General features: G+C 43.4%; 1 protein-coding gene across 2 annotated transcripts in view; it reads left to right on the top strand.

Moving 5' to 3' along the window:
- LOC113981412 (poly [ADP-ribose] polymerase 8-like) overlaps positions 1–22244 on the top strand; it is a 224038-nt gene that overhangs the window by 142645 nt on the left and 59149 nt on the right. For both annotated transcript variants that reach the window (XM_027708790.1, XM_027708789.1), the window contains exons 8-11: positions 9769–9829; positions 10887–10977; positions 13539–13605; positions 19442–19567. In XM_027708790.1, the coding sequence (XP_027564591.1) occupies positions 9769–9829; positions 10887–10977; positions 13539–13605; positions 19442–19567 (345 nt within the window). The remainder of the gene's footprint in view (positions 1–9768; positions 9830–10886; positions 10978–13538; positions 13606–19441; positions 19568–22244) is intronic.

Here is a 22244-nt window from a genome sequence, read left to right as displayed (position 1 = left end):
AGCTCTTAAAGCCGTATACACAGCTTTCCAAGCAACTACAATTTTGGTCGGGGTATCCGCAGCTAAATCAGTCTTTGTTAGAAGTTCCTCACCAATCTTAGTCCATAAAGCAGCATCATAAGAACCATGTTTAGGAAACCAGGGACAAGAATCTCTAACCCATACAAACAATTTGACCACATCAGCAGTTTTAACAGCAGATCCCTGTTCTTTTAAAATGTGATGCAGAATTTTTGAATAATTTATGTTCCTTTGACATCGATTGAACCATAACGTTCTGCAGTTGCTCACCTTTGTTGCGATGTGGGGATTTGATGCCAAAAATCCAATCTCCAAACTCCCCCCACAATTTGCCTCAACACCAAAGAGAAATTTTCAGACAGGCATATCTCAGTATGGAGGAAGGGAATTATATACAATTTATTACTATACACAATAAATACTCATACTATAGAAACTATAAAGCAATTCATCATCATCATCATGGCTAGGCTTCGCAAACGAAGATTTGGGAAGGGCTCTACCCACGTTTTTTACAAGCGTGCTGGTGGCTAAAAAGGCCAATATGAGATAGACACGTCCGGTTGCAAAAGGCACAGCAGAAGGACTCCTGTTCTCTTCTTCTAGTCTCTTTCTTTATTCCTTCTCTCTTCTCTCTCTGTTTTCTCCCGTTTCTTCTTTTAATCTCTTTTCTTTCTTTACTCTTTCCCTAATCTCTTTTAGGTAACTTAAAACCGATTGCTTGTATTTTAGTAAGCTGATGTGCTGGGTACTTTGGTGAAATACTTTGTCTTGATTGTAATGTTACCTCTTTTAACCTTTTGCCAAAATGCCTAATTTCCCCCTAAATTAAAAGACATCTCTTGGGAAATTGCGTTGACGTTTTCTCTTTACATGACCTCAAGGTATTAAGAACCAAAGGTTCTGCAAGAGTTCAGTAGGAACTCTTGGAGTCTTAAATAAAAGTAATACTCCCAGTAAAGCTTGAGGTTTCAGGATGGGGTGTTACAAGAGGAACTTAGCTATACCAGGGGCTTATATCCCAGCTAAGACCAGCCTGTTGGATGGACATGAATGCCTGACCCAGAGTATGTTATATATATGCAGAAAGGGTTCAAAGAGCAGAGAAACTATGCACAGTAGTATCAGCCCAACCCACCTGAAATACAGGTACATAATATACAACTTGGGGATGAAGTGTTAATCAAAATACTCTCATGAAAATTCAAAGTAGAACCTAAATGGGAGGGGCCATAAACTGTCTTACTGTGTTCTTATTTTGCTGTTAAAGTTTTGGGTAAGGAAAACTGGATACACTGTTCTCATATCAAATGAGAAGTGAATGATCAACCAGTTGGTCAATCACTGACTTTTGAGAACCTTTTGTGGTTTTGTCTTAATCATTTCTACCCTATGATAATCTTGTTAGCCTTAATTCTGTTGTGTTTGTCACTTGTAATAATGCATAAGGGCAATGGTTAAATGCCCTGAAACTTTTCTTTTTCCTTTTAAGTGTATTGGCAGGTATGCTCGATTAAAACAAAGGAAGGGCTATTGAGGAATACATTTATTGCAGATAGGTTGGTGTGCAGCTCCAGTGCAAGCTGCAGATTGAGCTCTGGGTGGCAGGAAATGACTGGAGCCCCAGGCAAGAGGGTGTGACCTGGCACCAATCTTTTGCACAACAAAGGGCATGAGACCTGTGATGCCAGCCAGGTGACCTGCCACTCACAGACACAGCAGGAGCTAATGACTCAGCAGGAAAACCCCAGACTATCAGGCACATAGACTGTAAGGGTACAAAAGCCCAGGGATTCCTTGGTTCAGGGTCCCTTCCCGGATGCACTGAGCTCAAGCTGTATCTGTGTTACTGTGTCATGATTAAATTGCTTTAAGGATCCAGAGGTCTGAGACTCTGCTATGGAAAACCTAGTCTGACTCTGTGAGTGTGGTGTGTGTAGGGAATCAAGTGGGGCACCCATCGGCTCACTAGAGCCACCCGCTGCAAAGGGGTTCCCATCCCAGCCAGTTAAACTCTCTGGTGGTAGGAATGTGACTGCCAGAGTGCCTCCTGAATGGTCAGACAGGAACGCTTCCTTAACAAACTAAGTGGGTTGCCTTGTCATAGAAGGAGAACAGGTCAGTCAAGTAAGACCTGCCTTTCATAAGCCCATGCTGGCTCAGCCTGATCCCCTGGTTGTCCTGTATGTGTCACATGATGGCATTCAAGATGATCTGCTCCATGACCTTCCCCAGGACTGAGGTCAGGTTGACAGGCCTGTAGTTCCCCAGATCCTCCTTCTGACCCTTCTTGTAGATGGGCATCACATTTTTCAACTTTTAGTCTCCTAGGTCCTCCACAGTTGACCAGGACTACTGGTAAAGTGATTGAAAGTGGCTTGGTGAGCTCTTCTACCAGCTCCTTCAGTACTCTTGGGTGGATCCCATCTGGCACCATGGACTTGTGTGGGTCTAAGTGGCATAGCAGGTCTCTAGCCATTTCATCCTGGATTATGGGGACTTCATTCTGCTCCCCATTTCTGTCTTCCAGCTCAAGGGGCTGGTTACCTTGATGACAACTTGTCTTGCTATTAAAGACTGAGGCAAAGAAGGCATTAAGTACCTCAGCTTTTTCCTCATCACTATATATTTTTTGTCACTATCTTTGACCCCACATCCAACAAAGGATACTCCTTGACCCTCCTGAAAAAACATTTTTTGTTGTCTTTTATGGCAGTGGCCATATAAGTTCTAGCTGAGTTTGACTCTTCTAATTTTGTCCCTGCATAAGCTCACAACATCCTTGTAGTCTTCCCAAGTTGCCTGCCCCTTCTTCCAAAAGGTGAAACACTCTTTTTTTCCCTGCGTTCCAGTCAAAGCTCTCTATTCAGCCAGGCTGGTCTTCCCCTCTGGCTAGTCTTTTGGCATATGGGGACAGCCTCCTCCTGTGCTTTTAAGATTGCCTTCTTAAAGCAGGTCCAACTCCTCTGCCCTTCAGGACTGCCTTCCAAGGAACTCTCTCAAGCAGTTTCCTAAACAGGCCAAAGTCTGCCCTCTGAAAGTCTGATGTAGCACTTCTGCTGATCCCCCTCCTTACTTCTCTGAGAACAGAAAACTCTATCATTTTGTGATCACTATGCCCAAGATGGCCTCCGACCATCACATCACGCACCAGTTCTTCTCTGTTCACAAACAGCAGCTCCAGCAGGGCACCTCTCCTGGTTGGCTCACTCATACATGCACATTTCAAATTGCAGTCTGATTGTCAGCCCTCTCTATCAAGTGACCCGGAAGAAGAATAATTTCAAATGGGGCCGTGAGGAATGACAAGCCTTTGAAAAAATCAAACAGAAGATAGTTCGTGCAGTAACACTTTGACCCATCTGGACAGGGCAAGATTATCCCTGGAAGTGTTCAAGTCCAGGCTGGATGGGACTCTAAGTAACCAGGTCTAGTGGAAGGTTCCCTTCCCATAGCAGGGGGATTGGAACTAGACAAACTTTAAGGTTCCTTCCAACCATTCTAGGATTCTATGATTTCAAGATGTAAAAAATGTGCTCTACACTGCAGCTGTAGAGAATGGCCCTACCTGGAGTGTAGGAGCAGCTAGACAGACAACACCAGCCACCCGGATGATAAAAGAAGAAGAAGAAAATACTAAAGAAAAAATATTGTGGTCCTGAGCGAGTCAGAGCTAAGATTGGTGCATATGAAAAGAATCACAAGGTCAAGCTGAAAAGTCGCTTGAGGTGTGATCGTTCTTTGTGACTGAAAGCAGTCAGGTGGGCGTGTGTGGTATGTGTGGGGATAAGAAACATCTGGCCTGGCTTGATAGCTCGGACCCCTATTCTGTATATTATATGGGGTAATGAAATTACGAGTTAGTTCTGCCTGGACAAAGTCTGTCTCCACTTGGATTCATTCACTGCACTGGAGCCTCTGGCAGAAAGCAGCAGGGAAGACTCAAGGTCAACCCCTCGGCTTTTGGAGTCAGGGATACAGAGGATCTGAAGCCTGCTATACTCCAACTGAAAGAGATACTGGAAGCTTGTGAAGGGGGTTTGAGCTGCTTCAGAGGTGATTGGTACTGAAGCACAGCTCCTCCTGGCACCCTGGTTACCTGTGTTGGCTTGGATGTTCAAAAGGAGGGTCTCCTCTGCACATCATGCAACTGATGCTACATGGAGTAAGTGGGTTGCACTGATCGCACAATGAGCTTGAATAGGAAATGCCAGTCATCCAGGAATCTTGGAAGTGATCATGGACTGGCCAGACGGTAAAGATTTTGGAATATCATCAGAGGAGGTGACACATGCTGAAGAGGACACACTGTATAATAAATTACCAGAAAGTGAGAAGTACTATGCCTTGTTTACTGATGGATCCTGCTGTATTTTGGGAAAGCATCAGAGGTGGAAAGTGGGTGTATGAAGTCCCCTACATCATGGCTAGGCTTCGCGAACAAAGATTTGGGGAAGGCTCTACCCACATTTGTTACAAGTGCGTTGGTGGCTAAAAAGGCCAATACGAGATAGGCACGTCCGGTTGCAAAAGGCACAGCAGAAAGACTCCTTAGGTGGTATATTCTGCAAGACACGATTCTTTCTGCGTTGTCTTTTCTCCTCAAGAGTGATCCCGCGTGCTTCCTCAATAGCATCAGCAGCGTTAAAGATAGTGTGTCTCCAGGCCTCCCGATTGGAGGTCAGAGTAGACCAGTTATGTTGATCAATCTGGCCAAGGCTGAGATGTTGTTTCAGGGAGTCCTTGTATCTTCTCTTCAGGGCTCCTCTCATGCTGCAGCTGGTGGCAAGTTCACCATAAAGCAAGATCTTAGGGAGGCAGTGGTCCTTCATCCTGGAGACGTGTCCTGTCCAACATAGCTGTGTTCTCAGCAACATGGCCTCAATACTTGTAACTGCTGTTTGTTCTAGAACAGAGGTATTAGTCACATAATCTGACCAGTGGATGTTTAGGATTGTACGGAGAGAGTGCTGATGGAAGCGTTCTAGGAGTTGCAGGTGGTGGTGGTAGATGGCCCATGATTCAGGTCCATATAAGAGAGTAGACAGCACTATGGCTCTGTAAACACTGATCTTTGTACTTTTCTTCAAGTGTTTATTTCGCCAAACTCTTTTATGGGGTTTTCCGAAAGCACTATATGCCTTCGCTAACCTGTTGTCTATCTCTCCGTCAATCTCACCATCCGAGGAGATGAGGCTACCTAGGTAATTAAACTGCTGGACTGATTTGAGTTCTGATTCGCCAATGGTGATATGGGGATGATGGAGGACTTCCTGAGGCGCAGGTTGATAGAGAACTTCTGTCTTCTTTAAGCTGACTTCCAGCCCAAAGAGTTCAGCAGCGTCTGCAAAGCAGGATGTTAAACGCTGCACATCTGCTTCTGTGTGGGCGACAACGGCGGCGTCATCAGCGTAAAGCAGCTCCCGGATAAGATGGTTTAAGGTCTTAGTATGGGCCTTCAGTCACCATAGGTTGAATAGGCTTCCATCAGTACGATATCAAATGTAGATACCATCCTGATCATCGAGGTCTGCCATGGCCCTTTGGAGGATCATGCTGAAAAAGATTGTGAATAGAGTTGGTGCAAGAACGCAGCCTTGTTTTACAACATTAGTTATTAGAAAGGGCTCAGAAAGTGCGTTGCCATATCTGACTTGGCCGTGCTGATCCTCATGGAGTGAGATGATCATTTTAAGGAACTTGGGGGGAGAACCTAAATATTCCAAAATCTGCCATTGACCTTTTCTGCTCACAGTATCGAAAGCTTTGGTGAGGTCAACAAAGAATACATAGAGACCTTTGTTCTGTTTCCTACACTTCTCTTGCAGTTGTCTGAGAACAAATACCATGTCTGTGGTACTCCTGTTGGCTCTGAAACCACATTGGCTTTCAGGTAGAATTCCTTCTGCTATAGTGGGTATTAGTCTGTTCAAAAGTATTCTTGCCAGGATCTTGCCAGCAATGAAGAGCAGAGTAATACCACAGTAATTTGAACAGTCTGATTTAACTCCTTTCTTCTTATACAAGGTGATGATGACTGCATCACAAAGGTCTGATGGTAGTTCGCCTAGTTCCCAACAGCGCACCACAAACTCGTGGAATTTAGCATGGAGTGCTTGGCCCCCATGTTTCCAGACTTCAGGTGGAATTCCATCAACCCCAGCTGCCTTGCCAATTTTCACCTGCTGTATGGCCTTAAGAGTTTCTTCCAAAGTGGGGGCAATATCCAATTCATACTTCACCGGTTGTTGTGTGATGGACTGAATTGCTGAGTCTTGGGCTACACGTTTAGTATTGAAAAGAGTCTGAAAGTGTTCAGACCATCGATTCAAAATGGAGGTTTTATCTGTCAGAAGCATTTGACCATCTGCGCTGAGTAGAGGGCTTTGGACCTGGTATGTATGTAGGCCTGTATGCTGTTTTCAGGGCCTCATAGAATCCTCTGTGATCACCCCTATCTGCACATAGTTGAGTTTTTTCAGCTAGATTGATCCACCACTTGTTCTGGATGTCACGGAGTTTCTGTTGGAGTTTGCTGCATGCAAGACGAAAGGCTACTTTTCTTATGTGACAGGATGGCAGTGCAAGGTGTACATGGTGAGCAGATCTCTTCTTCCTCAACAATTCCTGGATCTCTTGTTTATTTTCATCAAACCAGTCCTTGTTCTTCTTGAAGGAGAACCCTAAGGATTTTTCAGAGGACTGCAGGATGCTGTTTTTAATATGGTGCCAAAGTGTTTCAGGAGAGGCATCTATCAAATCTATGGAATGGTTTTTGAGCCTAGTTTGAAGGTTTGCCTGGAATCTGTCTCTCACTGTGGCTGATTGGAGATTGTTAACTTGGAGTCTCCTCCTTGGGATACTGCCCCTTTTAGGTTTGAACTTAAGATTGAAGTTGAGTTTACAGCACACAAGTCGATGGTCTGTTTGGCATTCTGCACTGGGCATCACGCGGGTATGGTGGACATCGCGGACATCTCTCTGTCGCACCAAGACATAATCGATGAGGTGCCAATGCTTAGATCTAGGATGCATCTAGGTTGTCTTCAGACTATTTTTCTGCTGAAAGATAGTATTAGTGATGGTGAGTTGTTGCTCCACACAGAATTCTAGCAGAAGGCGACCATTATCATTGCAGTTTGCAACACCGTGCTTGCCTAATATTCCTTTCCAGGCTTCAAAGTTCTTTCCTACTCTGGTGTTGAAATCTTATCATCTGCAGGCATCTTTTGGGTAAGGCAGTGCAGGTCGGTGTAAAATTTATCTTTTTCGGCGTCCATTACACAACAAGCAACATGTTGTCCTCTTTAGTATATATGCCCCAACTCTCCAAGCGGACCCTATAAAGCAATTATATACACAATATTAACACAGCTTCTACCACCCCTTGGACCCTCCCACATAAGTTCAGGAGAAGTCTTCAGGGCGATAGTGAAAAAGTCTTTCTCTCATTAGGGTATGAGGGAAAAGGGTTTCTCGTGAACCCCCACCAGCCCTCAGCTCCATGCTGAGGTCTCATCCTGAGCTGCAAGGGAAACAACTTGCGTCATCAGTATCTTCATCACAAAAGGTCCAGGGAGTCAGCTCTGAGTCCTTTCTCCCTGGTTTTGTGAAGGTTTCTTCCCAGTGAGTAAGATGTTCCATTCTCACTCTCCAGGTTGCAGGCTCTGGGTCTCTGCTCAGTCCTTTACCCCAAATAGTTTTCACCAAAAAGTCCTTACCCAGAAAAACCTGCTGGTTTGGCTCTCTTCCTTAGCTGCTGCAGCTTTCAGTTTCGGTAGCCTGTCCAAGCCCACGTCGGCACTTCCGAGCCCTCTGGCCCGTCTCCCATTTCTGCCTGGAGTTTTTCCAGCTTTGGCAACGAATCGCAACTGCTTCTCTGGGCAGCCGGACCACTCCGGCCCATCTCTTGGCTCGACTCCAATGCCTCGCCTGCCTTGAGTTCACACCACTGCCTCCCCGGGCAGTGGGGGAAGAAAAAGAGCCCACTTGCCTTTGCCACAGGGTACTTAGTCCAGTTATAAACTGTCCCAAGCCCCACAGCCTAGCTGGCGGGGGAGGGGGGGGGGAAGAGGGCCTGGCTCCTGTAAGGGGCCAGAGGCCTCTCCCCTCTCACCTCATGGTTGTGAGTCTCTCCCTCACAACACACACACATTCCTACATGCTGCCTCCAGCCCTGGCCGAGTCAGGGACGCAGGGGCCCCCCCGGGTTCAGGAGGCCCCCGTCCACCCCTCGGCTTCTCTCTCTCACACACTCTCACACACATCCCCTCTGCCAACAACTTCTGGCTGTTGTGAATATCCAATTTCACAGGAGCGAAAAAGAACAGCTGTGATTGGTCCCTCAGGGGAAACTCTCCTGGGACCAACCACCTGTAGCTCCCAGCCCCAGGGGGAGTGGCTCAAACTATGATACACGACAATGGGTGATGATCCCGACACAGGATGATGCGTGCAAAATGACCAACCCCATTCGGCTGCAGGTTCCATCCCAGAGCACTGTGTGCTATGATTCAGCCTCGTCTGGGTGCCATTTATAGATGGAATGAAGATTACAGACTCCTGACTTCGTGGACAGAAATCAGTTTATTACCCATCACTCAGGGTTTTTATATCATTCACTTTTAGCTGGGAGTGGTTAAGCAAATCAAGACAGAACACAGCTGCAAGTCACACATCCATCACTCTCTCAGGCCGGCCTGTTCACACAAACAACATGCACACAGACCTTAGAGTTTCAAGGAACTCCTTTTCACACCCACATATGGTAAGAATGCAAACAGAATAGCTGAGCTTGTTTCTGAGCAGTAAATCCCAGCCTAGAGAAAACAACACAAGGTCATCTTAGACTTTTCTCAGGCCTTTCACTTCTTGTTTCTCATGCTGGCTGCCACAGCTATATATACGTCTTGTGAAGTGCTGTTTGAAAACGTTTCTTTTGTGGATGTATGCATGTGGAAGTGGTTTGATTTTAAGGGCAAGCACACAAATTGAGGGGAATGCATACAGGGAGCAGCTGAGGTCACTTGGCTTGTTCAACCTGGAGGAGACTGAGGGGAGACCTCATTGCAGTCTTGAACATCCTCACAAGGGGAAGTGGAGGGGCAGGTATCAATCTTTTTACTCTGGTGACCAGTGATAGGACCTGAGGGAATGGCATGAAACTGTGTTGGGGGGGAGTTAGGTTGGATATTAGGAAAAGGTTCTTCACCCAGAGGGCGGTCAGGTACTGGAACAGGCTCCCCAGTGGTCATAGCACCAAGCCTGTCTGAGTTGAAGAAGTGTTTGGACAATACTCTCAGGCACATGATGTGATTCTTGGGGCTGTCCTGTGCAGGGCCAGGAGTTTGACTTAGACGATCCCCGTGGATCCCTTCCGACTCAGGATATTCTGATTCTATGATTCTTAGTTGCTGGCTGTTAGCCTAAAATACTTGTAAAAATTAACTAGCATTTTTTTTCATAAATAGGAGCAGCATGTGACCATTATTATTTTCTTTACATAGCAGCGATGAAAATTTGAGGAATTAGTAGAAAAAAGATATAGCCTATTTAAGCAAGATCTACTGAAAGAAGGTTTCAGTGCAGCAGTCACTCACTGGGAATATTGATCCAATCTATGTAAATGTATATTTTATCACCATTCTGACTTTACACACAAGATTATCCTTTAAAAAATATTATAAGTACTTATGGGCTGAGGAGTGTCTTAAAGAGCTCTAATGTAATGTAATTCTTTTCTTTCAGGGAATATGGAACTATTGATGATGTAGATATTGATCTGCATATTGATGTTAGCTTTCTTGATGTAAGTAATCTAATCACAGGGTTAAATAATGAACGTTAATACCCGTTTAATTCTGCTATACATCAGACTAGACAACCACTGAGACTTTGCTTTTTCAGAGACTTGATCTTCACAAGTGACTGTCACATTATTGATTGCTACTCAGTGGAAAGGTTTATTTCTTTTTCCTTTTATGATCACATTGTTAAAATGTTTCATAGGCTTTTATTTACTGCATATTATTTTCTTCCAAATATGCTCTGTGAATGGTAAATGTTTTAACTGATATAAATGAAATATTTTTTTTTTGCTATCCTAGACATTAGTTAGGTGAAAACACTTCACAGAGTCCTGGAGGGAGGAAGACCTTGGCTGGAGCTTTCCTGTGTGCTTCTCAGCATCTGCAGCTGATTAGGGAGAGGCTTCAGTGACAAAGGAGACAGCACAGTAGCGCTGTGCTGTCGACTAGCAGCATGGCTCCTATAACAGTTATGCTGTCAGTAACTCCACATTTCCTCACCTCATCTGTGCAGTAACTTCCTGTCCTCTAGATGTAGAATGAAAATTAGTGCTTTTAGGGGCATCATTAGCTTTTGCACAGATATGTCATTTTCTCAGGTCAGCACAGCACATAGGTTCTCAAGCTCTTCTAAAATTTAAGAAAATCTGATCATACCTTGAATTATTGTAATCAGTCTTAAGAAGGAGCAAACGTTTCCTTTGTCCTGTGTCATGGAATGAGTTTCCTTTCCATCTTTATTTGCTTCTTTGCATCTTTGAAGCAGTATCTCTTGATTGATGGTAACGTCTGCCTGCATTACAGATGTAGTGTTGTATAGAAATCTGTGTTCAGTTTAAGTGAGCATACTCGAGAGCTGGAAGCAGTCTAACAATGCTTTTAGAGACATTAGCAGGCAATAGTTTGTCCTATGTCTCAAGTTTAGAGTTGGAGTAGATATTCCATGACTGGCTAAATAGATGGATGGTGTTTATAACAACCCTAAGGTAGACTGACAAAATGCAACAGTTCCTCATGATAGCTAATGGCGTCTGTTGTTTTCTTTTTATCTTGAACTAGGAAGAGATTGCTGTGGCTTGGGATGTAATTCGCACAGAGCCTATAATAGTGCGATTGCACTGTTCGCTTACACAGTACTTAAATGGTCCAGGTTAGTCACCGATGTATTCTTCATTTGACTGTATGGCGTCTCGATCTAAGCCATGTACTGGGTGATAGATGCTCTGCCAAATCTTTGACCCTGCATGCACTTAAATGTACCACTGAGAGCAGTCCTACTAGTTTGAAATTATACTTACGTATATTTGCATGGCTAGGCCCTCAATAATGATGTGGACATTAGTTTAAACTTTCATAGGTTGAGTTTTGGAACTTCTTTTCTTGATATCCTTTGAAATGCAGCTGCTTCCCCTAGGAACTAGGGGTTAAGGAATAAAGATCAACATTTTCTTATATGTGGTTTCTAGATTTTGGAAATCAGGGATCATCTTCACAGATGCAGATATCACCAATAAGATATACATACACAGATCTGTGCAGGACATGCCCTTTTTCATGCACCTTTGAAGAATCAGGCCATGGTAATTATCCTGCCAGCTTCTGATTTCTGTGTGACTGTGGGTACTCTGGGGATCTTTAAATTTGAATGAGAATTTTAAATGTTGACATCCTACTGTCTGGTTTGTTATGTGAGTAAAGCTTTCTCATGAGAGCAAAAATGGTCAGACTCATGAAGAATAAACTGAGGTTAAAGATTTGGAAACATTCATATGCAAGAGTCAACTCCAGATATATTTTTACAATGGGAAGTCAGAACTAAGTGTGTCATTTGAAACATAACTTGCTCAGTTTTGGAGGCTTCCAGTGCAGGCTTGTATCTGTGGGAGAATTCTGCCTCTGGAAAATCAATAGATATTTCCAATCATAATATGTTTAGCAAAATCTGTCCCAATGAGCTATTTTTATAGGATATGTTGTCTGTCGATTCTAACTATAAGCCATGTTCTGTTCATTCAAATAAGCATTTCATTACATCGGTAATTTTTTTTTTGCTTGACTTTGGTCTTTTTGTATTTTATTGATGCAATCTTTTTTGTAAATATGCAGATCTTAGAATATGTATTTGCCATAGGAGGTAGCAGTGTTAGTATTCAGAATATTTCTATCAAAATGTAATTTAAAAAATAAAAAAGTGCAGCAAATAAGAGAGGGTGAAGCACAAAGAGCAGCATGCAGTATGAAATGATCTAGTGAAATTAGAAGTAACATCTTCTGCACCATTAACAAGGTTAAAACAGGAAGCTTAGTTCCCTGTCCTGAAGCTGACATTGTAGGAGTGCCTGAGTACCAAGAAAGGCAAGATCAGGGCCAGAGGCAAGTGCTTCACTGCTACTGGTTTTATGAGCTCAGCTGCTGTTGCAGCTGTGTTTATTTATTTACCAAAGGACAATGAGATCCAACATCTTTTGTGTTAACAAAACTCTTTGTGTATTCCTCTTCCCCCTTAATTATGTTGTTTTGAGACTATTGGGCCATAATTTTATGCTACATATTTTTCTCCTATAGTACTTTCTTTTCATTGATAGAAGAAACAGAAATGCAGTATACTCCAAAACACGAGAGGTATACCTACCACATTGTAGCTGTTTAATATCCTGATTTCAGATGGTTATTCTTCTAATTAATATCTTATTATTGTACCTGTGGGCAGTTTCTCCCATGTGCCTTAGAAACCTGTCTTACATTAGGATGAATCAGCCTTTGGAGGTACTGTCCTGTGTCCTCTGGCTGTAGAGTTTAGACAACAATTGTAATCTAGATATCAAATTTTAAGATTGCTGATTTAGGTATGATGATTCATACTGAAAATATTCTCCCCCTGCCACGTGTCCTAAATTTGACAATCTAAAGACATTGCTACCCCTAATCAAAATATTTGTCCCTTTTGAAAAATTCATCATTTTGTCATTAAAAGATGAGATTATATTTGAAAAATAGCATTAAAGGAAAGGTATCTACGGTGCTTTGAACTAAGTGAAATTGGATAGTCAGGTTATATATATATTGCATTTTATTTTAAAAATTAATTTATTAATGGGAAAATAAAGGATAAACTTTGATATTCTGAATAAAATCTGGTTTTCTCAGTGATTAGAATAATATAGATTTCAAAATACTGATTTTCCTTTTTTAATTAAATTTGAATCGGCCCCAGATTTTTGTTTTCATTCCTTTTTATTTTACTATAGTCATTACTTCCTTATTTAATACAAAGTCTATTCGTGCTTGTAATATGTGTTGGCTGTTGTCCTGCCTCGAGGGCCTGAGAGTCTCTCAACAAGTGCTGGAATCCACATGCCCCTTCTATCTAGTAAATGCTATTAAAGGATTTTAGTAATACCAGGAGCTGACTTCCAGCCTTCACCCCTTACACTTTATAGATATACCAACATTAGGACAGGTCCTGAGGAAAATTCAAGATAATCGGCCTCTGGAATTCATACATCAGGCGCTTAGATGATGATTACAAATCATGTATTCATTTGTTCATAGACTAAGATGACGTCTGCTTTCACTATTTGTTCAATGGCATTGCCTATGGTAAAGGTCCAGATAGAATATTGTGGGAATATTTTAATATGACTTGTATGATCATGAGTTCTTGATTATTGTTTTAAGTTCATATATCAACGATATATCCTTTTTCTGTAGTGCCAACTGTGGATGTATTTCAGATCTCTACTAAGGAAAGATTTGGGCTTGGACATCAGCTAAAAAAGTAAGTCTGGAAAAGTGTTTAAAGTGTTTTAAGTAAATATTGCACTTTTTAGTTCCAAGACCATGTCAAGTGGGATAAAATTCAAAGGTTAGTGGGATCAAAGTGTTTTGAACTTGTTTTTCTTTAAATGAAAAATAAAAGGTTTTGCTTTTTTAAGTTTAGTTTTGACAGTTAGAATCATAGAATCATTAAGGTTGGAAAAGACCTCCAAGATCATTGAGATTAACCATTAACCCAGTATGGCAAATATGGGTGCTGAAGAAATGAAGCTGCACACACACCGTGATTCAGTTTTCAGGATTCTCCACAGAGCTTTCTCTGCATTCCCCTTTTATTAGGGTTCTTTTGGTAAACAGCACCTGGTGTTGTCATTCAGTTAACTAGAATTCCCAGGACTTTTTGAAAACTCAGTGTTTTGATTTACACACCCCTTCTCAGCTCCAAGGCCGAAACACTCCCTTTTGATTCTAATTAACTGAATGCAGGTGCATCTGACTCAGCTTGTTCCCGCAACCCAGCACCACCGTGTTCACCACTAAACAATTTTCTCAAGTGCCATATCCACATGCCTTTTGAACACTTCCAAGGATAGTGATTCCACCACTTCCCTGGGCAGCCTGTTCCAATGCTTTACAACCCTTTCAGTGAAGAAATTTTTCCTAATATCTAACCTGAACCTCCCCTGGTGCAACTTGAGGCCATTTCCTCTCATCCTGCCACTTGTTAATCCCTTTTCAGGTAGTTGTAGAGAGTGATAAGGTCTCCCCTGAGCCTCCTTTTCTCCAGACTAAACAACCCCAGCTCCCTTAGCTGCTCCTCATGACTTACTCTCTAGACCTTTCCCCAGCTCTGTTGCCCTTCTCCAGACCTGCTCCAGCACCTCAAAGTCCTTCCTGAATTCAGGGGCCCAAAACTGAACACAGTACTTGAGATGCAGCATCACCAGTACCAAGTAAAAAAGGACAATCACTTCCCCAGTCCTGCTGGCCACACTATTTCTGATCCAAGCCAGGATGCCATTGGCCTTCTTGTCCACCTGGGCACATGCTGGCTCATGTTCAGCTGCTATTGACCAACACCTCCAGGTCCTTTTCCAATGGGCCACTTTCCAACCACTCTGCCCCATCCCTGTAGCACTGCATGGGGTTGTTGGTCACCCAAGTTCAAGACTTCACACTTGGCCTTGTTGAACCTCATACAATTGGCCACAGCCCATCTATCCAGCCTGTCCAGATCCCTCTGCAGAGCCTTTCTAATCACAAGAAAATACCCACTTCCCCCCAACTTGGTGTCGATTGCAACTTGCTGAGGGTGCACTTGATCCCCTCATCCAGATCATCAATAAAGATATTAAACTGAACCACCCCCACTACTGAGCCCTGGGGAACCCCACTAGTGACCAGCTGCCATCTGGTTTTGACATTCCCCACCACTGTCTGGGCCCAGCCATCCAGCCAGTTTTTTGCCCAGCAAAGAGTAAACCCATCCAAGCCATGAGCAGCCAGTTTCTCCAGGAGAATGCTGTGGGAAATGGTGTCAAAGCCTTTACTGAAGTCCAGGTAGACACATCCACAACTTTTCCCTCATTCACTGGGTGGGTCACCTTGTCATAGGAGAACAGATCAGTCAAGCAGGACCTGCCTTTCATAAACCCATAGTGGTTGGGCATGATCCCCTGGTTGTCCTGTATGTGCCATGTGATAGTACTCATGATCTGCTCCATGACCTTCCCCAGGACTGAGGTCAGGCTGACAGGCCTGTAGTTCTCCGGATCCTCCTGATACCTAAAATGGAAGAAAAAAATTCTCCAAACAATATTAGTATAGATAAGATAGAGAGCAGTTCTTTAATGAAGGCCTTCAAGTGCACACAGTACATAGGCACACACACGTGTCCAGGGGGTTTACAATTTTATAGTTCTAATTCATCCAATCTAAGAACTATCTGCTCCCAGATCCTCCCCAGATCTGCCCCCCGGCACTCCTCCCCAGAATTGAGGGTGCCACATTTGTCAAGTTCCAGTCACCTGGGATCTCCCTGGTTGACCAGGACTGCTGGTAAAGTGATTGAAAGTGACTTGGTGAGCTCTTCTACCAGCTCCTTCAGTACTCTTGGGTGGATCCCATCTGGCACCATGGACTTGTGTGGGTCTAAGTGGCATAGCAGGTCTCTAGCCATTTCATCCTGGATTATGGGGACTTCATTCTGCTCCCCATTTCTGTCTTCCAGCTCAAGGGGCTGGTTACCTTGATGACAACTTGTCTTGCTATTAAAGACTGAGGCAAAGAAGGCATTAAGTACCTCAGCTTTTTCCTCATCACGATATATTTTTTGTCACTATCTTTGACCCCACATCCAACAAAGGATGGAGATACTCCTTGACCCTCCTGAAAAAACATTTTTTGTTGTCTTTTATGGCAGTGGCCATATAAGTTCTAGCTGAGTTTGACTCTTCTAATTTTCTCCCTGCATAAGCTCACAACATCCTTGTAGTCTTCCCAAGTTGCCTGCCCCTTCTTCCAAAAGGTGAAACACTCTTTTTTTCCCTGCGTTCCGGCCAAAGCTCTCTATTCAGCCAGGCTGGTCTTCCCCTCTGGCTAGTCTTTTGGCACATGGGGACAGCCTCCTCCTGTGCTTTTAAGATTGCCTTCTTAAAGCAGGTCCAACTCCTCTGCCCTTCAGGACTGCCTTCCAAGGAACTCTCTCAAGCAGTTTCCTAAACAGGCCAAAGTCTTCCCTCTGAAAGTCTGATGTAGCACTTCTGCTGATCCCCCTCCTTACTTCTCTGAGAACAGAAAACTCTATCATTTTGTGATCACTATGCCCAAGATGGCTCTGACCATCACATCACCCACCAGTTCTTCTCTGTTCACAAACATCAGCTCCAGTAGGACACCTCTCCTGGTTGGCTCACTCACCAGCTGTTTCAGGAAGTTCTCTTCTACACACTCCAGGAAACTCCTAGATTTCTCCCTCTCTGCTGTGTTGCATTTCCAGCAGACATCTGGTAAATTGAAGTCCCCCTCGAGAACAAGGGCCAGAGATCGTGAGACTTCTCCCAGCTGCTTATAGAATATTTCATCTGTCTCTTCATCCTGGTTGGGTGGTCTATAACAGACTCCCACCAGGATATCTCCTCTGTTGGCCTTCCCCCTGATTCTTACCCATAAGCACTCAATACTATCACCATCATTAAGCTCTTGACAATCGAGACAGTCCCTAACACACAGGGCTGCCCCACCACCTCTCCTTTTTTGCCTATCCCTTCTGAAGAGTTTATAGCCATCCATTGCAGCACTGCTGTTGTGTGACTTGTCCCACCATGTCTCTGTGCTGACAACTATGTCATAGTTTTCCTGCTGCACCATGGCTTCCAGTTCCTCCTGTTTGTTGCCATGCTGCATCCATTGGTGTAAATGTACTTCAGTTGGGATAGCAACCCCTCTGCCTTTTCAGGGGGAGAAGCTCCAGTTCCTCAGTGAGCCTTCTCAGGCACTTCAGCAGTTTCTAGCACATCAATTCTTGCATCCTTGCTGTTGCGTGGATCCTCATCCCCTACCTCTACCAAGACAGCAGATTGAAGGACCTAGCTAGCACAGTGTCTCTCAAACAGTGGTGTGCCACCCCCAGGCATATCTCCAGTGATCCTGATTTTATCCCCTTCCCTGTTTAAATATAGTTCAAAGCTATCTCAATGAGACCTTTTAACTCCTGTGCAAGGATCCTTTTGGAGAGAACTTGATTTGTGCTGCCTGACAGGTTTTTTGTCACTTTATTGTCTTTTAGGAACTAAGCTACAAAAGTAAAAAAAAGACTGTCAGTAGGAGTGTTCAATTTAATATTTTTGCTTTGTGAAGCCTCTGGAGCAAGAATCTTTTTTTTAGCATCATTCATACCCTAAGGGGACTATGCTTTCATGTTGGCCTCTAAGATGTACCACAGATATTCAGCCATCCAAGTTTTGAGGACAAGAGGGAAGAATAGTTGAAAAAATTAGCAGTTTCATCTGTTCATGGTACAATTCAATTTTCACATATGCTTGTGTATGTGTGACAAGAATATAGACTTTAATATCTGACCCTTACAACAGTAAGAATCCCTTAAGAAAAAAATGTCTTTTGCTGTTTGGTGTTTAAAGAAATTCAGTGCAGCATTTTTGTAATCATACAAATGAAGTAATATTATTAAAATATCTTGTTGTTTACACACACTGTATTCTCAATAAGAATTCCATGTGAATTCATCATCATCATCATGGCTAGGCTTCGTGAACGAAGATGTAGGAAGGGCTCTACCCACATTTGTTGCAAATGCGTTGGTGGCTAAAAAGGCCAATACGAGATAGGCATGTCCGGTTGCAAAAGGCTCAGCAGAAAGACTCCTTAGATGGTATATTCTGCAAGGCACGATTCTTTCTGCATTGTCTTTTCTCCTCAAGGGTGATCCTGCGTGCTTTCTCAAAAGCATCAGCAGCGTTATAGATGGTGTGTCTCCAGGCCTCCCGATTTGAGGCCAGAGCAGACCAGTTATGATGATCAATCTGGCCAAGGCTGAGATGTTGTTTCAGGGAGTCCTTGTATCTTCTCTTCAGGGTTCCTCTCTTGCAACAGCCAGTGGCAAGTTCACCATAAAGCAGGATCTTAGGGAGGCGGTGGTCCTTCATCCTGGAGACGTGCCCTGCCCAATGCAGCTGTGTTCTCAGTAACGTGGCCTCAATACTTGTGACTGCTGCTTGTTCTAGAACAGATGTATTAGTCACATAATCTGACCAGTGGATGTTTAGGATTGTGCAGAGACAGCGTTGATGGAAGCGTTCTCGGAGACGCAGGTGGTGGCAGTAGATGACCCATGATTCAGATCCGTATGAGAGAGTCGACAGCACTATGGCTCTGTAAACACAGGATGAGCTCGTTAGCCTTCTGGCAATCATCCTAGGAGAAGGACAACTCTAATCTCAAACCTGGGCAGATGGAGCTCGCTTAGCCCTGTAAGGCCATCCATCTAAGAGAAGGACACTCTAATCAAACCTACGTCCTGAGGACCTCACTGCCACCATCCAAGCTTGCTCGACCCTGGCAGATGAACCTTAGGATTAAAGGGTGGGTTCAGTTCTGCACATACTGCATCTCACCTAAAAAATCCATTGCGCAGGCTTGAAGGCTTTACCCACATGCAAAAAGTCCTGTAGTGACGGGTGAGGGTCAAAATGGCAGGTGAAAGGTGCACTGGAAGCTGCAGACCCAACCCTGCATGCAGGCGGTTCAGGATATTGGTCACTTGAGACTGACCGGAGATGACAGTCTCTTTCAGCAGCACCCTGAACGACCAAGCAGCCTTTTCAAGGACAGCACTGCTTACTCCACTCGGAGAGGGGCCTAGAAAAGGTGACCTAAACAAAGCTCATCTCCACCTTCACCCGGTTGGTTAACCGCAGGCCAATGGACATCTCCCAATGCGGTCGCCCAAAGATCAAAAGACAAAGGCATGCACCTGCCTCCAAAGGTGTACCTAAATTAACTCTAGCATGTTGGAACATCAGAACCATGCTCGATTCTGCGGATAGCGGACGTCCTGAGCGACATTCTGCCCTAATTGCCCATGAACTGGCTCGTCTCAACATCGACATTGCTGCTCCATGTGAATTAGTCCTATGTGGAAAACCCCCCACATTTTTGAGGAGCTGAAACACCCAATCATCAGTCCATATATGTGACAGAGAAATTCTATCTGAGGTCATTGCATCATGTGACCTATGTAGTGAACTGTGACCCTAGTATTAAAGAGAGTATGTCTTGGCTGGGATAAGAAAATCTTTTTTTCTTTCTTAATTTTGCAGAATCATGCAGACATTTGTTACACAACAGTGGAAGAACAGCAAAGAGAAATCTAATTGTACACACAATAAGAAGGAGTCTGACAAAAAGGTGAAATCCCCTCTGCACATCTTTTCTACATTGCGCAGGTAATAGCAAGGAAACTGAGCTGTTACCAACATATCCTGTTAAAAATCCACAACAAACTTTGCAAGGTGAAGTGTTGACTTTTCTCCACAGAGAAGTGCTCTGTTTCAATCATACCTCGTGGATTTCCAGTCCTTGCCTTGCATGGCATCAAAAGGGAATTAGGTACTATTGCAACTTCTGAGACTATTTGAAGGCAGAGTATTTCAGTGCCCTGTTCTCTCAAACAGCCATGATTAACCTAGAATTGGAAATAATTCATTTTTTATTACTCAATTTCTTTGTATTTTTATCTTTACTAGATAGGTAGCATTTGACTGTTACTTGAATAGCAAAAATATATAAATAACTATATATACACATAATATATGTATAAATATTTATATAAAAATATTTTTGTGGTTGTCTAGATGTTTTTTCCACAGCTGTGTATATTTTTAATGTTTCTAAAGTAGAATGGTCATTAATGAAAGACTGATCTTTAGAGCTGCTGAGCACCCAATCCTCTCCATTGTTTGAATACGTGAATCACAGAATGGGTCAGGTTGGAAGGGACCACAGTGGGTCATCTGGTCCAACCTCCCTGCTCAAGCAGGGTCATCCCAGAGCACATGGTACAGTATTGTGTCCAGACAGTTCTGGAATATCTCCAGTGAGGGATACTCCACACCCTCTCTGGGCAATCTCTTCCAATGCATGGTCACCAGCACAGGAAAGAAGTTCTTCCTCATGTTCAGGTGGAATTGTGAGAAATATCTCTAATTAAAATTTCGGAGATGGCCAAATAAAGTGAAACAAAGAACTTTATTAACAGTGCACTGGGTGCACCGGACTCATGACCAGGTCCAAGCACACCCCGAATGGGAGGGACGAACCTTTTTAAGACCCTTTGATTTACATAACCACTCCCTTGCTCCTCCCATGCCAAGCCTCACTCTTTTCTTCCTTAAAAGGTGATATAGTCGTCTTCTTGCAGTCCATTGGTTGTTTTAACCAACCTATCAAGTTGTTTCCCTGCCCCCAGCTGCATGGTCCCTTGGCAGTGAGCCCAGACTGGTCTTACTGCCTTACATACTTTCTGGCCCACCTTCACACTGTAACTGTAAGTAACAGTAAATAACTGTAAGCAACCCTGTAAGCAGAACAGTAAGCAGCACTAGGTAACTGTAAGCAGAACAGTAAGCAGCCCACCAGTCCTCGGCCACAAAATAACTCCCCAACTCCCCAAATAAAATGACCTCCAGGTATCTCGGCACGAGGCAACCATGGAAACCCCTGCTTGTAATAAAACTGTCTTATTAATTTCCTACAATTCTCCCCTTTTTCTTTTTCTTCATGGTTTTATTACAAGCTAAACATTAGATGTTCCCATTGTCCTTCCGAGATAGTTCCCATTTAGTTAGCATCTTTAGTGCTTCGGTCTTATTCTTTACTTGCTCGGAGACGGGCTGTAGGACCACGATCCTCTGCATCTCAGGGTTTCTAAGTGTAGCGTCTTTCGGATCCATCAATATGGTGGTCAGGTGCATTCCTTGAACTACACTAAGGATTAATCTTATAAAATATGGAATTAAACAGGGTAGAAATAACAATCCAGCAAAGGTGCACAAATGAAGGAAGCCTAGCCATTTCCACCACGTTTTCCTGAATAAATTACTCCACTACCCCTCATTTAGTATCGATTTCCATTTTTGTATTGGTACATGGGCTATTTTTCAGATATTGGTCTCTATATTTGTTATTGCTTCTCCATTGTCATCTATTTGCAAACAACAGTCTGAAGTATTAAACTTACCACACACCCCTCCTTCCTCTGCCAAGAGGTAGTCTAGTGCCAGCCGGTTCTGGTATATGGCTGCTCTACTCTGGGTTTGCTGGTGGGCCAGTAACTCCAAGCCCTGTGCAGTTTGATTAGTAATTATCTCAACTACTGTTTGCAATCGTATTATCCAGTTAAGCACGTGAATAGGAGTTTGATAACCCCAACTTCCATCATATGCCCATGTGACTGGGCCATATGTTTCTATAATTCTTTGAGGAGGCCATTTATCTTTCCCCCATCTCTGAATTCTTCCAATTGTCCTTTTTTCCCGTTTTAAATCTTCATACAGCAGAACCCCCAGTTCATTTTCCTTCTCTAAAGGTAACAAGAAAAACCCAGGTTGTATTAACCCCAGAGTACAGCATCCTGTCCATTTTCCTGGGAGGAGAGCGTATGCCCTTTTTCCACATATCCAGAAAAGCTCATTCGGTGCCTTCCAAAATTTTCAGAGATATTATCTATGTTTTTCCAGAACTTCGAAATTTCCCTTATCCCTGAGAAAGGGTTCATTTTTGTACCTTTGCATTTGTACAATTTCCAACTTTCTATCCATCTACAGTCAGAAGTGTTTTTGCCTGTCCAGTAAGTCCTGGGAGCTCGGGGGACATACTGAATTTGTACTTAAGATTCTTTTACAGGGGGTATTTCCAACTGATTGTGAAAAAGGGGTTCCTATTTTTTGCAAACAATATATCCCAATTGTTGTAAAGCTCAATACCCATCCTTCTGGTTGACTTATCTTGCTGTTGGTGAAGTTATAATTCCATTTAAGTATTTCTTTTGCACCTAGGGCAGTAGCTTTCCAAGGCCTGTCCTGGTTAGAACGGCTGGGACCAATTCATCCCTGGATGGGTGTA

The sequence above is a fragment of the Neopelma chrysocephalum genome, unplaced genomic scaffold (assembly GCF_003984885.1).
Source record: "Neopelma chrysocephalum unplaced genomic scaffold, ASM398488v2 Primary Assembly neopelma1_96533, whole genome shotgun sequence".
In the NCBI taxonomy this organism is placed as follows: Eukaryota; Metazoa; Chordata; class Aves; order Passeriformes; family Pipridae; genus Neopelma; species Neopelma chrysocephalum.
The sequence above is the reverse complement of the archived record's forward strand: the minus strand, read 5'-3'. Positions and strand labels throughout refer to the sequence as shown.